This window comes from Mus musculus, chromosome 5 (genome assembly GCF_000001635.26).
Source record: "Mus musculus strain C57BL/6J chromosome 5, GRCm38.p6 C57BL/6J".
In the NCBI taxonomy this organism is placed as follows: Eukaryota; Metazoa; Chordata; class Mammalia; order Rodentia; family Muridae; genus Mus; species Mus musculus.
The window spans coordinates 5244075-5262603 of NC_000071.6; the positions used below are offsets into that span (position 1 = coordinate 5244075).

Below are 18529 nucleotides of genomic sequence, written 5' to 3' on the forward strand. Positions count from 1 at the left end.
TGTTGGTTTTTCCTCAAACCCCTGAACAGACACTTATCTTTCAGTAGTTTTGCTACACTGCTAAGGCAGTTCACAACTCATTAATAGACAACATAATGACAAAGCTGACCTGAATGCCGAACAAAGGTATGGATCCAAATACCAGACACGGAAGCAAGAGGACAAGGAGATTTGGTTCTGTGTGGAGATTTTTCACTCCCAACAGAAAAGAAGCAATGCCAAGAGAACATTACCCCAGAATGACTCTGTGAGGACTCACCCATACCTTCCTCCTCTCTCTCCAGAGTTGGCACAACTTCTCAGGGTAGGAAGATTTTTATAGTATGGAAAGATGTGTATCTGCAGGAGTTTGTAGAATGTATGGAGAAACTCCACCTAAATATTCAAGTTTTGAAAATAAGCTCTGTTCAGCCTCAGCAGATGTCAGCCCTAATTAATAAAATACCTTCTAACCTGAGCCACCAAGACAGTCTACCTATGGGATTCCCAACAGCTACAGCTCATAAGGGAGTACTGATAGGCTGGGCAGAAAGTAAGAGCAAAGGCTAGTGAATGCTCATGGTATCCGTCACAGCATTAAATTCTACTGCTACTGAAGTAAGCAGGCAAAATGTTGGAAACAGACTATCAAATACCTTTTTAAAACATGTTGATTGTTATGATTTTATATTCTTTATAGTATGCCTGAATTTTAACATGCCATGGTCTACAGTGGGGAAACTATCAGTATAGACTAGTATGGTAGCTACTGATACCAAGGTAATTTTGATTCCTGAACTTCAGCCACTGTTCCTAACATATAACAAACCGTAGCTGGAAAACACATTCCCACATGCACACAGGTACACACACACACACACACACACACACACACACACACACATACACGCATGCATGCATGTTTGAATGCACATGCATGATGCACACACCTACACACACAGGAACACACATGCACATGAAATGATGGTGTGATTAAGGTTTGCAATAGCTTTTAGTTTCTGGGGTTTTTTTGAGTTGTGTTTTGATTTTGTGCAGTACTAGAGACTGAACAAAGGGTTTTATCCATGATGGACACACTTTCTGCCCCTGAGTTATATCCTCATTCCAAGATGTAGCAATTAAAAACAGTTTCTACTGTTTTTAATGCTACATATAAGAAACAATCGTTTCCTCATTATAACAAGAGGTGTATCACCACGCTTCAAGTTCTACTCCTAGGGACAAATTGTTTTGAAATGACGATGAGACACAGGTACAACCGAATGCTGCTGTATCAGGGCAAAGGGTACTCTCGGGTTTAGCAACCACTGCTATATCATAAAATGCTTCCAAAAGAAACAGGAAGCAGTGCCAATGGTTTTCATAGGGCATGGTTTCCTGTGGTTGTCACAGGTATAAAATAATCTTACTAACATCGCTGTGCAGGGTGAAATGCGGTTACTGATCTTGCCACCAGAGATGGACAAATGAAAAGAACATGCAATTGTGAGTAATAAATGTTAGACACTTAACCATTGTACACTCTACTTTCTGTATTATGAGTATTCTGTATTACATGTAATACATCATCATATGCTACATATTAATGTAAGCTTAAAATGTTAGGTAAATTTATCCATAGATACAAATGTAACAGAGGAAAAACTGGCTCTTTGTGTATTCCTTATTATCCAATAAACCACCAGCTATACCTCATGCCATTTCTTCATGTCACTGACTCCTGAAGCTCCTCACTCCCTTGGACCTATTGAATCTACACCACGCAGAATTTACTCCAATAGTTTCTATGTAGGGTAGGAAAGTGTGCCGAAGTGTCACTTCAGAGAAGTCCTGAAAGAAAGACTAGAGACTACTAAACACCTGAGCCTTCCCTGTACTCTCCTGTACTCAAGGAGGAGTATGCTGATCTGAGATACTGCCCACTGGCTTGGTTTTACTCTACCTGTTTCTCTAATTATACGATGGGTTTCAAAACCTAGGACACTAGCATCTGCCCAAATGTTATCATATTTGACCTTTTAAGGTATATTCAAGTAACTTGCAATAACAAAATCTTCATAAGGAGAGAGAAATACCAAGTACACCGGACAGGTGGGCCCAGCCTTTCTTGATAAGCTTTCCCTTACTGATACTTATAAGTGAATATTCAAAGCACAGTTTATGCTTACATTACGAGGCATGCATTGATTTCTAAAACTACATGGCTCCCAGTAGCGATAAAGTGCTTGCAGCAATCAGGCCTTGTTTCCTAAGTATCATTCCCCTGGGGGGTGGGGGTGGGGGTGGGGGTGGAGTGCTGAAATGACAGATGGGTATTTAGAAATATGTCTGATTCTAGAACAAAGACAAAGAAAATATAATTATAAATCAAAATTATTGTTGAGAACCAGAAATTGTGAGAATTTTTAAAATAAGGGGATGAGGATGTGTATGTGTGTGTGTGTGTGTGAGAGAGAGAGAGAGAGAGAGAGAGAGAGAGAGAGACAGAGACAGAGACAGAGAGAGACAGAAAGAGAGAGAACGATCTTAAAAAATCTTGTTGTACCCACCCCTCACCCCTCACCCCCTGCAGCAGTTGAGAGTGTTGTCCCTGGGGTCATGAGAGGGTGAGATGGCCCTGTCCTTAGCCAGCTGCAGCACTCAGCAGAGCAGGCACTGAACATCTCCTGGGTAGCAAGGCAGTGCTGGCCCTGGTCTAGGAACCACAGATGAGCCAGGCCTGAGGATGAGAGTGAGGGAAAGCTGGCACCTCCCCTCATCCACCCTGAGGTAGTGTGGGTACCATTTCCCTCTGGTAGTAAGGAGAGCTGGCCTAGAGGGCTTGAAAGCTGACCCTGCCTCCTACTGATGAGTGGCCTAGCCAGAGCCATGCTGAAGAGTTCACATTGGTGGTGCAGATAAGGGAGAGCTGGTGTGTTAACCAGCTCTGCTATCACCTAGGCCCAGATCAGACCTCTAAGTTGTCCTACACTAACTCATCCATCGGTGAATGGTTGGGCCATGTGAAAGGACCAGTCCTGCTTCTCAATGCTGCAGGATCTCCATGACACAGGGCAACAACAGGATGACTGGGAAGTGTCCTGATGATATCTTGAACCAGACCAATGATTCAATTGCAACAGACATTTGCAAGTAAAGATATGTAGACAGAGTGGTATACTGTGGGACACACTGTGACATACTACAGCTTCCACAGTGAGATGTTTTCTGTGCTATGCTTTGTTGGTGGTGGTTGTTCTTCTGTTTGTGTGGATTTTGGGGGTGGTTTGAAAGGGCGAGAGGCAGATATGAGAGGGACTGGAGATGGGTAGGACTGGGGTGCATGATGTAAAACTCACAAAACAATAAAAAGTTAGAAATAATGAGCATTTCTAAAAGCTTGTTGCATTTACAGGAACAATTAGAGCCAAAAACAAAGGAGAATTAGGCCCGCTCATTGTAACTAGGAATCCCAAATAACATGCAGGGGGAGATTGTCACTTGCTGTGGACTCAGACAGTACCTTTTAGTGTAAGACTACAATATCTGGTATGATAATTTCTACAAACCAATCATAGATCAACATACAGGTTAACAGGATACTACATAGTAACTACATACAATTCTCAACGTGGTAGGATCTTGATTGCTCTCAACAATTCTCAATTTCTTCTACATAATACTAAAAGGAAGCTTCTCTGAGAAGTTAACCACAGAGCTGTGACCCAAGCAAATCCTCCCTTGTAGTTATACAAAAAGATTGCAGGAAAGGACTGCGGGCACCACCCAAGTTTCAGAAGTGTCCTAGTCATATTTGTTTACTTGACCAGTATCAACACTGGCGCTGTTCAGAGCTTAGTGGACCTGAAGTACAGGTACTACTGAAGCAGCTCAGGGGCTATGCGGTTTCTGCTTTCGTGAAAACTTTGAACTCAAAGGACATGTGTTCTTAGCAAGATAACAGAAACCAAGTTCCCTTAACGTTCCCCTCTCAGTTTTAAAATCCTTGGGCATCCATGTCAAAAGATTATTAAGTTCTGGTTAAATTTGAAAATTATTCCATTTCAAAAGATCGCAGTATACTTTTACAGTGCTAAGCACCAGTCAGCCTTGAAAGTATGAGTTTTGATTGCAGTTTTATAAGTGAAAAGCAGCAAGCAACTTGAAACTGGATGCCCCTTCCATAAAGAGAATGTTGAAAATGTCCCCACCTCAGTGGTACAGACAGAGATGACACCTGTAGAGGACAATGACCTCATCTGTTTGTTGTCCTGATGAGTGAGATCAGTGCTTGGCCACACCGACAGCCCTAAGTTGGGGCTCCCCATCTCTAGAATGAGGAAATGTGAATTTCTATTTTTGAAGGGATCCCAAGAATTCTATTACAGAAAACTAAGGCACCTTGGTCAAAAGGCAAGAATTGGCTTGGTTTAGAGCTTAGGATTTCCTAAAAATGAAGGACTTTCCCTTTGAGGATCAGTGCCTTGCTGTTAAATTCCAAACCTATTTGCATTGGGAACAAACCATGAGACTCTCATTCATTCTTGAAGTGAGACAACATTCATTCTTGAAATGAAATGCTTTGTGAGTCTGATTTAAAAACTTCTCACAAGCATAGGAAAGTTTTGAAACATCTCTAAGAGACTGTAGCCAAGAGATTTTAATGATAAATTGGTCTAACTCCAAAACAATATATTTTTTTAAAGAAGATAAAGGTGTTTTGCAAAAATAAGTTAAATTCGTTCATTCATTTGCTTGCTGGGTACTCTTAACTCAAGAGTCTGTCTGCTTATAGCTTTCTCTCTTCCAAAATACTCAACCTCCCAGGGAGAGAGTGCATAACCCTCACTGAGCACACGGCCTGCAGTCTTCTGCTCAGTGGGCAGCCCTGGTGAAGGCCAGTCCTTCTGTTGACTGTGACAAACTTACCGAGCTGGGGCTGGAGTGCCGCCGAACTTTAGGTGACTCTTTGCCAGCAGAGGAGGATTTAAAGTTAATGCATGCATTGTTCTCAGAATGGACCCTTTTGACTTGGTTGGCTGGTTTCTCAAATGGGTCAAAAGTGCTCTGCGTCCTCTGAACCCTGACTTTCTTGTCTTCAGGAATTGTGTCCAGGTGCTTGATCACTGAATCTGTCCCCTGGCAGTTCCGGGTAGACATCTTTGTGACACATATCTGGAAAATAAAAGAAATGAGCTGAGGACTCTTCACTGAAACATCGCTATCACTAAACATGCTATTTTTTTTATTCCAGTGTTCATTTCAATTTCAAGAAATAGCAAAAAAGCCCAAAATATTATTCTGTGTAAGCTCACTGAGTCACCACTTACAATTCAAGAAAAGGAAAGGTACCTATCTAACGGTAAACAAAGGAAAACACGCCAGAGGCCACATATCCTACAAGGTTCTTGACTATGTCAGAGTCTTCATCTGACTGCAAGTGCATATTTCTAAATCATCGAAAGAGTGAATAACCTGACTTCATAAACAACAACAAAACACACACACACACAAAACAACAACAACAACAAAAAACCCACCCACAGTTAGCCTGGATCAGAGGGGCGCCTACTGAGGGACCTAGGAGTTGAGGGAAGTTACAGAAGCTAATGGACTCAAGGTGTTACTCTGTTTCAAAGATTTATGTCTGAAGAGAGGTTGAAAATCTGTCCCATCTTGACTTCATGTCTAAATTGGAATGAAATAGTAGTTAGGTAATAAATAATGAGGATGGTTGTGGGTTTTTCTTTTGAACTTCAAAGCTAGCAAATTATACTATCAGTGGAAGACCCCTGGTGACAGTCAGTTCAAGGCTGTTTACCTTAAAACACTGGGCCCCTGTTCCTCTCCCAGCAGCCAGGGTCCCTCTCTCAGTACTCAGCCTGCTCCCTCGCACAATTTACTTTAGTCCTTTGGGGTTCTGTCCCCATTTACCATGCTGTATTCTAACTCTTTCATGTTCTCTATCCTCTAGAAATTCTGGAGTTTGCTTGCACCCTCTAGCTTTCCTGTGAGGGAGGTATCCCACTTTTGACCTTTGGGGACCCTAAGGCCATGTGTGAAGCCTTGGTGGTCTTCACTGTATTGTGAGGTGGCAGCAGCTTTAGTAAACAGGGCCCAGCAGAAGGAAGTTAGGCCACTGGCTTTGTGCATTTTCTTAACTTTAGGATTCTAGCACATTTTCTGCACTCCCTTCTTTCTCTCCATCTCTCTCCCCGTCCCCTCTGTTTCTCTCTCTAGCTTGCCACAGCTCTCACTGGGATTCACAGCAGCCATCGCATGAGCAGCTCTGCTCTACGCTGCACCTTGACTGGGGTGTCCTGCTTTACCTCGGGCTCCCAAACAACAGTCAAGCTCAAGTGTGGAGAGTTATGCTGGACACAGAGGAATCTCTCCTGGTTTCAGGGAATCTCAGGCATTGTATCACAGCCACAGACGACTCACACGCTAAGCTCACAATTCTCTCTAAAGAAACTACCATCTTGAATTAAATTGCTTTCAGTTTTTCCCTAATTAAACAGTTTCTGCATCACTAGATGCTATCAACTAAGGAAAACTAGAAAACATTCCATAAGAGCACATATGGTTGAAGCATGCAGGCTGACTCCATCTAGAGAGCAAATGTACCTCATACATGCTCGGTGCCCAGAGAACCTAGAGGATGCTGTTGGAGCCCTGGAACTGGAGCTACAGACTTGTAAGCTACCAAGTGGATGCCGAGAACAGAGTGCAGGCCCTCTGAAAGTGTGATGAAAGTGTGCCAAGTGGATGCCGAGAACAGAGTGCAGGCCCTCTGAAAGTGTGATGAAAGTGTGCCAAGTGGATGCCGAGAACAGAGTGCAGGCTCTGAAAGAGCAGCAAGTGCTCTTACCTGTGCAGTCTTCTCTCCCGCATCTAAGATTCAACTACTCTTTACCCAGGTTCTAGGAAGCAAGGACCACACCAAGTGATTGCATCCTTCTCCCATAATGCCTTGCTCAGTCTTCTTGTAATAAATCATACACAAAAAGATTCATCCAAATAATTAGTCATCCTATGTTTGATACAAAAGAGCAGAGGCTCTGAGACATTCATTCAAAAGCTACTATTTTAAAAAGCACAAGGCTGACATGAAAATATAGTATGTATGCTCATGAAGAGCTATCACCAAGGCTCTTTAGCTGAAGCTCACTGCAATAGATGGATTCTAAAACAGCACCTACGATCTCCTGACTTACAATGGTTCTCTCACTATCCTGGGCAATTATAAAGTGATATTATATAACTATATTATTCTATGTGTAAACAAGAGATTATCTGATGGGATAAACAAAACTAAGAGGTCCCTGCGAAACCAGGAAAAACAAGTCCGTAAGGTGTGGGCTGACTAGTCAGAAAGACACCAGTGGTAATCCTTATGAAGGCATAAGGTGCAACATGGCCTCTGCCTGACACCATCAGAAAACTGGGGGCCACACAACTGCATACACAGTAAAAGTAGCTCTGTGTACATGTTAGAGGACTTGGAGCTCCAGGTGAGAACCACCAACATGATTTCAGCCTGGAAAGATCTCGGCAAAGAAACCCTGTGACACACCCAGACTTTCAGCCCGTTGAAACTGAAATAATAAGCCTGTGTCTTTGTGGTAACACATTACCTGAGAGTAGAAACCTACTATGCACATTTTGAACCACTGTGATACCTAAACAGGACTTAAAAAACAAAAAACAGAAACAGAAAACCCACCACTACCACCACCACCACCACCACCACCACCACCAACAACAACAACAACAACAACAACAACAACAACAACAAATCACTGCTGCATATATCACTAATAAACCCAGGACAAGATAAGCAATGGTTATCAGGATTGCCGTGGATAATCACCACAACTTTAGGACAACGTGAGTACTCTAAAACTCAGGAACAAGTTTCTCCACATAACCAAGCTTCTGGACAAGTTTTCTGGTCTCCGGTGCAGCCAGGATGCCATGAACCATACCAGTATCAACACCTTCTTTGTGCATGAGTTTTCATCAAGGAAAGAAATCTATACTGAGTTTTCCACGTAAGTCAACGTAAACTCTTCTAGAAGGGTGTCGTGTGTCCAGTATTAGGGACACGAGCCGTAACTGCGATCTGCCCATCTCTGCTAACAGTGACCACAACAGAAAGTCGAGCTCAGGTCTTCCTGAAACACCTGGAGTCAGCTCTGCTGCCCTAGCACACCCATCTGACAGTTCTCCTGGAGACCCTACATTTTAAAAGCTCTGGTTCAGAAAAGGATCCAGCAAGGTGAAAATAAGAACAGTATCCAGTCCTTGGTGGAAGCTGTAGTTTCTAGCCACTCTTAGCATAAAATCATTGAGTGAATAATGTAGACCCAGCAGTCGCAGAGGCCCCTGAAGACAAATTACATGCAGGTGCTATTCTTCTGCAAGCAAGCAGAGCTTCCAGTGAATCTCTCTACAACCTGTTACCGAGTACCTAACAAAGGAGATTTCTCTAGCCAATAAATAGTAACCCATTCACCCATCTCCAGCTTTCATAGCCAACCCCACTGGATGCCTGGATTCTAGCTAAATGTCGGGCCTCCCACTGGAAAAAATAAATAGATCCCAGCTCACAAGAGATAAGTGCCAAGGGGAGGCTGGAGAAAAGAATCAAAGAAAAAGAGATGGAGGCTAGGAAACCTCCAGCTATTAACTAGAAAGCTAGGATCCTTTTTAAAATATCAGAAAAAATTTTAGCAAGAGAATTGGCCTAACAGAGCTCCCACTGACAAAACTGTGGTTGCTTATTCAACCATCAAAAAGAAACATAATATTGTGTTTAAATCGAATGAATTACTTTAAAAAAATGAGTTAAATATGATTTCCAATGATAAAAGCTACTAAAGGAAGAATAGCAATTACAGTAGAAAAAAATAAATGAAATACAATAAACGCAGAGAATGTTGAAAAGCTAATAGGCTAGACCAAGTAGGAAGCTCACTGAAGACATGGGTGGCTGCTCAAGGCCTGGAGTAGGGGTGGGGTGCTGCTGAGTGGAATCAGTATAGACATGGTCAGCTCCAGGAACAACAGGCCAGGGCAATACAACAGTGCAGTATGCTGAAAGATAGATAATGTTCCCCAAATGGCATATTACAAAATGCACATCTGATGGACAGATTGCAAAAAGAAATGACCGAAGGAAGGAAGGAAGGAAGGAAGGAAGGAAGGAAGGAAGGAAGGAAGGAAGGAAGTTTTTAAAATAATTTAACTTTTAACAGCATATATGAAGTAACCCTAAAAGAGGAAAGTCGGTTTGACTGCCATCCCATGACTCAAGTCTGACTCACTAATTAGACAAGGCAACCAAGATACCAAATGGTCAACAACTAAGCTTCTCTAACCTCCTGCTACTGTGAGGCTGTACAGATAGCATAATACCAAGAACACAGAAGAAAGAACTATTACTAACTTTCCTGGGGAGGCAAGGTAAGTTAGTAGATCTATAACGCTTGGGAAGGCTTTAAAAATAAAATTAATCCAACTTATAATGTTGGTATCTTAGAACAGGGCACACATAGATGCAGAAATATAACTTGCAGCAATCATGTTTATTTAGAGTATTTGAAATATGTTAGAATCTTGGAAATTACTCTGTGAAAGTAGGGCAATTTGACTAAGTCAGTAATCAGAGATTAAATACTGAGAAAGAAAATTAAATTTAAATATTTAAAGATTTATATGTAAGACTGTGTGAGTTCGAGAGAGACAGAGACAGAGCATATGTAAAAGAGAAAGAGTCTATGTGTATGGGTACCAGCAGAGGCCAGAGGAGGGGGTCAGACAACTCAGAGCTAGTTACAGGCGATTCTGAGCCTCCTAATATCACCTCCAAATGCTGGTCCCCACAAACGCAAGAGCAATGTGCACTCTTAACCATTGGGCCATTTCTCCAACCCCCAAATTAATTTTAACTGATTTTATTCACTACACATATTTTTAAGAGTATGAACATTGGGTCATGTACAAAGTGTACAAGCAAAAATGGCTCCAAGCACAGGAGACTTAGAGCATTCTGTAGATCATCAGTTTCTACCATCTGTTACATAGACTTTGTTGTCGTCTTAGAATCAAAAGCCTTCTTCTCAAGCGAAGCCACAACTATGCTAAAGAGTTACCTCTCTCCAGAGGCCTTTTGCTGATTCAATCCCAGATACTTAAAACAAGCTTTGTTACAAATCCCTCTGATGACTGCTGTATTTTGTATACATATACTACAAAGACTCCTTTTAATTAACCACCTCAGTAATCTACCTCTCCCGTAGGGTGATGGCTTGGCCTTATGTTCATTCTACAGCTGCTCTCAAACCCGTTTGTCCTCAACAGTCCTCTGGAATCTAGTAGATCTTTGCTGACAAACTCATGCAGCACAAGAGGCTTCAGTAGTTTAAAAATGGTCTTCTAAAATCGTAGGGCCAGGAAGAAAATATCTGGGCACATGCGCCCAAGGCCAATCACAGTAAACAGACACACGGTCACCCCATGTGAAAGCAAGGCATGCCAACACCAATGGGAACTAAGGGGATATCTTCCCCAGCTGCGGGTTTTCACACTTCATTTAAAAACAGAAGCGACAAGAGTTATATAAGCAGGCCTTCCTTGTGGTGCTTGAAAACACTTAAAGAGAATAAATCATCACAAATACCAGAATAAACTGGTTTTTTTCTTCCAATGAAGTCAACAGAAGTTAAAATGTTGATGTAGGTGAGAGATGAAAACACAGAGACAGATTCATCTGAATAAGACTAGCCCACTTACCTTTTTTTTTCTATTTGTTCTTTGAGAATTTCATATAGCATATTTTATAAAATTCTTTCCCACCCTTCAGTTCCCCCCAGCTCCTCCCTGCTCCCTTGCCACCGACTTCATGTTCCTTCTCTCTAATACAACAAACACAAAAAGCAAAACGTAGTCACTAAAGAGTCAGCATTCAATTTATGTTGGTTAACTGCTCCTTAGCATGATGTGTGCCTGATACCTCCAACATCACTCCACTAAAGATAACTGATTTTCCTTCTCCTAACAGCTATCTTTTGCAAATGGCTTCTTGGTTTGGGATGGGGCTTCCCCTCCTTCATGTAGGGATTTTGTCTGGCTTGAGCTTGTGAAGGTCTCGGGCATGCTGTCACAATCTCTATGCATTCACATGTTCATTTGCTCTGTTGTGCCTAGAAAAGACTGTTTCTTTTAAAATCATCTATCACCACCTCTAACTCTTATAACCTTTCCACTGCCACCCCTTCTATGTAGATCCCTGACCCTTGAAGGGAAGACTGTGATAGAGACATCCCATTCAGGGCTGAACACTCCAAAGTCTCTCATGTTCTGCATGCTATTGAGATGTGTTGCTCTCTACTATAAGAAACAGCAGCTCCCATGAAGGTTGAGCGATGCATTGTTTTATGGGTATCATTGGAAGTAGTTTTACTGCTATGTTAATTTTTCAAAATAATAGTAGGCCTTCACTGGGGCTGGATACATGAATTGCTTGGTTCTAGGATCTTGGCCTCATTAATAGTATCAGGCATAGTTCTAGCTCATGGGGTTGGCCCCTCCATCCTTAACAGAAACTTGCTAATTTGTTGGTAGACCCTAACTTGGTTTAAGAAGAGAAGATAATTTAAAAAAGAAAAAAAAAATAATAAAAGTCAGATAATTCAAATGGCATTAGAGGCTTCAAAAGTCAGAGTCTGACCTATGTGTTTTGCTTGCAGCTATGTAAAACCTAGACAACTGTTTATTGACGCCTCAGCAATGGATGTGAAAGAGCACAGCTTAATTCGGTTAAGCCTGGCATGCATTTACAGTGAATTCATTCAGGTTGAAAATTGTCCCTTTGAATCAGCCATTTCCTGGTGATGGGCATGTCTCTAAGATCCCAGAGTGGCCTTTGCTACTTGCTTATCCCACACTCATGGTAGAAGGCAGCTACCAGAAAAGAACGGCTGTTAAAGACACCAAGTTGACTCATGTCAAATATGCCGCACACATCCAGTAGTGGCTAGGTCATGGTCTTCTGATGCTCATGAACAGAGTATCTACCACAGGACCAGTGCAAATCATGGGATAAGCACAATGATGACAATAGCAAACACTTGTAGGTATTTCTGTTTTGTTTTGTTTTTCTGTTGTATGTTATGCCCATGGAAGACTAAGAATTTTCTCCTACTCAACAACTACTCTCAAAATCACTCCTAATAAAAATCACCTAGTCATTTACAAGTTTTATGCAGTGTTCCCTCTCCCCAAAATATTTATTTTTTTCTAAATTATAAAGCAAAACAATTCTACCTTTAAGGGAATTTCAACTAGAAAAAGATAGATAGACACAGAATTATGAAGAATAAAAGGAATTTACAACTCTGCTGGAATAATACCCCTGAGTGCCACCTTTGCTATTTTAACCTGCTGGGTTGAAAAGGACTGCATCCTCTCTTATTGCAAGATGTGGTTTCTCTTTTTTTTCCCCAATTAGTGTGTGTTTGCAAGTCTATTTCTCTGTGCAGCCATGTAGATAAAAATGGTTCTATGAACACATGGAACAAAGATAGAGGGTGTGTTAACTATATGTAGATACAATGATACGTGTATGGATATTTTACTATTTAGCATCTTTTGTTTTTTGCCATAATCAAGCTCTCTATAACAATATTAACTAAGACCCATAACTCAAAACAGCATACAATAAGCCTCTTAAACATTCTGTGTCTCAGCCTTCTCATTTGTTAAACAGTAAACTGTTGTACTTAGCAGTTATTTTGACCTTTACTACCCCTAGCCTGAAAATGGTCCCAGATAACAACTAGTGAGTGACTTTAAATATATCAAGTACCAGACAAATGAAACCACTTCTTTCTGTTTCCTTTCCTATGCAATTCCTCCTCAAGAATTTAGGATTCAGAGAGTGTGGCGGTGTTACACACCATAAACACTTACTTTGGTATCTCTGGTCTCAGATTTTCATTACCTGTGAGATCACAGAATCATTTATCAGTGATCCAGCATGAACATTCTGGCTAAGCAATCGATCAAGCAACATATGGTGCAGCAATGTGCACTGTAGGACATTGGCCAAACTTGGTTCTATTAAACAGTATCTCTGTCCCTACATGAATATCATTGCTGCAACCACAAATGCTCTACGAACTACATCCCTTTTAGATTGTGCCTCACAGTCCATCCTAAATAACTGCTGCTGTCATCTATTTACATAAGCTACACTACGCTTGTTTTCCTAGATTTGGTGGGAGCAACAGGAAGTCCGTCTTTGTTTTTTGTTTGGTTGTTGTCATCTTTCTCATGTGCTAATTATATTTCAGGCCCAAACTGTAAGTACTTGGGTATATAAACCATGTTTTCTGTCTCTTTATTGTCCTAAAAGATAAAAGTATGGCCAAGAAATAAATGCTCTGCCAATAACTACTCAATAATAAGCTTTGCCTTTAACTAAAAGTAGGCTATGTGAAAAATCACTCTCAGGCACTGCATTAAAGGAGACACCCCCTGAGTTGAGGTCTTTTCTGGTCAATGGAAATCCTTTCACCAGCTATTCCTGCTCACAGAGTTCGATATCCATTAAGGTGATCCTGTTTTCAAGTGCTTTTTTAAATATCAATTAATTTTTGTAAATAGTAATTGCATAAAATGATTGGTTACATTATCACATTTTCTCACACTTATTCAAACACACTCTCCCCCTTCCTGCCGATCCCTTCCTCTTTGCAATAATCCTCGTCTTTCTCACGTCTCTTTTTCTCCTAAATCTACACTCTCCACCTGAAAGAAGGAGGAGGAGTAAATGTGATGCTGTGGTTCTGAGTATGACTTATTTCATCCACTTATGATGATCCCTACCCATTTTCCTGCAAATGGCAGGACTCCATTCTTCTATGTAGCTCCCCATAAAATTCCATTCTGTATAGAACTGCACTCTGTTCATCTACTGATGCTGAGCAACAGGCTCCTCTCTTGACTCTCACAAATAGTAATGCAATAATCACAAACGTGCCTGCATCTCTCTGCAATGCTAACTTTAGATTCCCAGAAGTACATCCCTAGGGATGCTGCAAGCTGGATCCCATGAAGTTGTGGCTTGAGTCTGAGGAACCTCTACACTGACTTCCACCACAGATGCACCTACCACACATAAAGACTTCTTTTTCCTTTATTTTCACCAGGATTTGTTACCATTTCGTTTCTTTGGGATAATAAAACTTGTATTTCTCTACTGACTTTTTTCTGTGGATCTCACCTAATTCTATTTGATCCATGCAGCAACTAATAGACAAAGCTGAATGGAAATGGACAAACCTGCACCATGTCATACTGACTCAGGAACTTCAGTCTTTCTGGAATCTAATGTTTATTATCAAGAAACGAAACGGGAAGCTGTCTTATTGGTGCTAATGGGAATATGTATGTATGCCTCAAGCAGGTGAAGTTTTGGCAAATATTATAAGAATAATTCTAAGGAGCTTTCTCTACTATAATACTTATATAGTAATGGCTTTATGTGAGCTATAGTTTGCCCATAGGTCCACAGAGGTGTATGCATCCACTTATAAACCTTTAGTATCTTCACTTTTTAAATTACCAGGATAAATTTAAAGTAAAGCTTAATGATGCCTCACAGCAAAATAAAAGTAGCATCCCTGTTACTACTTGAGGTCTACATAGGGTCTTGGTCATGCTATTATCCTGGGGAGTCACACGTCCTCTATCTCATGCTTTAAATACCTTGCTACAGACCAACAGGACTGACCCAGGACTGACCCTGCCTGGAATCTCAGGCCCACCAGAGCCCTACCACATTAGAATCTGAATTTTAACAAGATTTCCTATGGATTCATAACTGAGACATGTATTGATATATTTTGCTGATATGGTCAAATAAAAGAGAAAAGTCAACTCCTTCAGAAACACACTTTCTTCCGATTTGTGCATGCCACAGGAGTGACGAGCATATTGCATCTTTGGGTAACATTTCTGCTCAAGTGTTCCATAAAATACGATGGCAACTTCAGATAATTAATATTATTTTAAGCACTAAAATAAAGTTTCCTAACAATATACAATCAATGTATATATAGCCAATGTGTATAAACATCCTCTGTTTAAAACAAAAAGGAATGAGATAAAGTTAAGAATGAATAGAATAGACAGATTATTATAGCATACTTCCTGTCTATATTTTGATGTACTTATGTGCTTCTAGAAAAGAGATATTTGTATGTGTTAAAATCATGTCTATTTTTTTATTAATGTCATTAACACTTTTCTCATGAGAATTGAACCCAAAACTGTGCTTTGCTAACGTATCAAGGATTATTTGGTATCTTTGGAGTAAGCAAGTTTATAAAGAAGTTAGTACTGTATCTATAAATAAAAATATTCAAGCCATCGGTGTGCACAAAGCATTGGGTACCACCTGCAATAAGCCCTACCATCAGGAGAGAGCCCTCTGTCTACATGGCAGACTGGAGTAATCCTCTCCAGACTGAAAAAGCACATGGGTTCTGACTCCTACTCCATGGAAGGCTGAATCAAACACTTCTCAAACAACAGTGGTCCCAGGAAAACTTTAGCAAGAATCCCAAAGAGTCAAAGAAAGTTTATACAAATTCTCTGACTCCTGCTTGATATCCCCAATCATAATATGGTTAGAGAGAGAGAGTGCGTTCACATAAGATGACCACATGCATAGCCACTGTTGGGAGGCAAAACAGTAGAATTTACAGATGTACTTTCTCCCTGACCACATATCTATAGTCAGAAGGGCCAGAGGAGGAGTTTGTGTAAAGCTGAGACTCTACACATGGCAAGGGGGTGTCTCTGTCCTGCTGCTCCGCAGAGTGAAGACTCTGCCAACCTAAAAGAGTCCCCACTGCTGCAAGCAGAATGCCCACTCTCCACAGAACTGAAAAATTAAGCCACGCAAAGTGGCTCTCAATGCACAGCTAATTAGTTTCTTCATCAAGACACTGTTCCCCTAAAGCTGTCAAGAAAAAGTCTATTTCTGTCCTAAAGGACATTTTTCTCTTTCAAAGAATGTACAGGTTTAAACACAACTCTTTATTATGATTATTATTATTATCACTATTATTATTGTCTCTGTCTTTGGTCTTGTCTGAGAAAGGGGAATAGCAGTGTATTTTCAAAAGACCCTCCATTATGCATTAGGGGAAAGCAACCTGGCCAGGGAGACTAACTAACATGAACTACAGCAATTTAAAAACTGAGACCGTGTGCCATTTAAGAAGTCCTAAAAGCAAATCAAATGGGATAGGTCTGAAATCAGTGTTCTATCCTAACCGGGATAGCCATCTGCCCAGCCTAGAAGGCCTACTGTTTGCATTTCACTTTTTAACAGACATCCTAAGAGACTCCAGAAGCTGTCATCTGTCAGAAAGGCTGTGCAAAGGTCAATCCCGGGCATCTTTGGAATTCTGTTGTCTCACTTCTGAGCTTCACTGAATTGCCGCTAGCCTGTTTGTACTGTGAACCAGGACAGTTCTATCTCCACGTTTATACCTCTCAGAGAGCTCTTTATTTGGTCCTACATGAAAGATAAAGCAACATTAAACAATGGGAACGGAAAAGACTACGCTAGTGGAGGTAAGACTGATCCATTAGGACCTGAACTCTTCTCACCTGGTAACTATCTGAACAGTATTTAAGAACAATGATATAAACACTTCAAAAACTCTTCCTGAAGAAGAACTAAAATGCCATACTACCATCTTATTCTGAAACACATAAAAAAATAAACACAACTTCCATCGCCTCACCTGGATCAAACACCTTTTCTAACAAAAATAATGAATGTTTTATTAGTCCTTGGGTAATAACTTAGCAATGGTGGTCAAGATGTGATGTTGCAGTGTTTAAAATGTGATGTTTACCTTTCAATGAAACCAATCTAAATTCTGGAACCATAGAACCCTGGAAAATTTAGAACAAAACTGAATTCGAGTTTGACAGCCGAAGCTCTCGCCGTTTGCAGAGAGAATTTTGTGTGAGTCACTAGCCACACAGAGCTCCTGAAGAGAGACACAGGGAACAATGTGCCTTTGGGAGAAAAAAAAAGCAAGTGTCTTTCAATACAGGTTTCACAATTGGTCCGTGTACTGGGAAGAGCTAAACCTTCAGCAAGAACAGCTATCCTGTATAATAAAGCCGCCCGCTTCCATGAAGACTTGCTCTGTGTACCCTTGCCACAACAGAAAAGTCAATACTGACTTCTCAGTAATCCAAGGAGAATGGAGCCGAGATGGCTGGATGTAAATATCCTGCTGTGTGTCTGCCACCTGAAACAAGCCCGGTGCTTCCACAGGCATTTCTCTGCCAACGTGTTATCAGGATCTCATTTAGTAGAGGAGCTAACTGCTGGCTGAAATGGCTTGTCGATTGGACAGAAGAGAACCTCTCCAGACCACACACCCTCTCAAAGTCTGGCAAGGGAAAGCAGGGAACAGGAGCATGCTGTTACAGCTTCTGTTTTATCTTCTTCAGTCCTGTAAAGTTCAGAAATGCTCATATGTGCCCTCTAATGAAGCAAACTGGAAAAGAATCTGGGATCTGGTGCGAAGGTCGTTGTTAGAAAAGAGAGACGGACACTGCAGGTCCCTAGATGCTGTGACACTGGTAAGAGTGGAGGCTCCCAGTCACGGAACTCATCTACAACAGTGACTATGAAAACTACCTTTAGCACAATCTCTCAGTCTCCACCAAGAGCCACGGGAGGGCACAATGTCATCTCAGTTTCAGAAGTAATTAAAACGAAACAGGCATGAGCTGGGCCACCCGTCCAAGGCCATGCATAGCATAAACACGGGAGCAGAGATTTATTGCAGGACCAAACTACAGAGCAGAAGCTCTTGACCACTGTGCGCACATCCCCTACGTTCTACATCCTAGATGGATTAAAGGATGAGCCTTACCTGCAGACCCGCCCACCCATGCTTTCACCGCTCCTGATAGAAAAGAAAAGGAAATCCAAAGCTGCACAGAGTCACTGGCACGTAGTGTTCTGGCCGCCCTTCCTTCCTCCCCTCCACCTCACCACCAAAGTAAACAGTCATTTAATTAATCTGATTCCGAATCTGCCTCCTATGCCGAGCCAGGCTATAATAGAGAAAAGCAGAAGAGTGCAACGCATTAAGAATCATTAAGGACAGGATACCATGTGTGCTGCAGGCATCTGTAATCGGAGCACTTGGCCTCAGCTATATATTGAGTTGAAAAAGTCAGTATGACAACATGAGATTCTGTCCCAAGACCAAGGCCACTGAGAAAGGTGGGATGACCCGGATAATAAACAGTGTTATGCTGAATCTTGCTCCTCTGTGCCTTGAACAGGGAGTTACCAGCATAGATACAAACCTGCCAGTGATCCAGTACAGAGATTGTCAAGTCAGTTGATAGCAAACAGATAGCAAACAGGCTCTGGATGGGGCCGTAACCTGACCTTCTAAAAAGGAAGCGTCTATTGGGGAAAAAAATAATCTCTTGG

At 41.3% G+C, this 18529-nt stretch overlaps 1 protein-coding gene across 5 annotated transcripts in view; it reads right to left on the bottom strand.

Moving 5' to 3' along the window:
• Cdk14 (cyclin-dependent kinase 14) overlaps nt 1-18529 on the bottom strand; it is a 576868-nt gene that overhangs the window by 440691 nt on the left and 117648 nt on the right. For 4 of the 5 annotated variants that reach the window (NM_011074.3, XM_006503544.4, NM_001310448.1 and 1 more), the window contains one exon: nt 4909-5154. In NM_011074.3, coding sequence (NP_035204.2) covers nt 4909-5154 — 246 coding nt within the window. Of the gene's footprint in view, nt 1-4908; nt 5155-17957; nt 18015-18529 lie in introns of those variants that run through there. The other variant, XM_017320708.1, reaches the window with a different exon arrangement.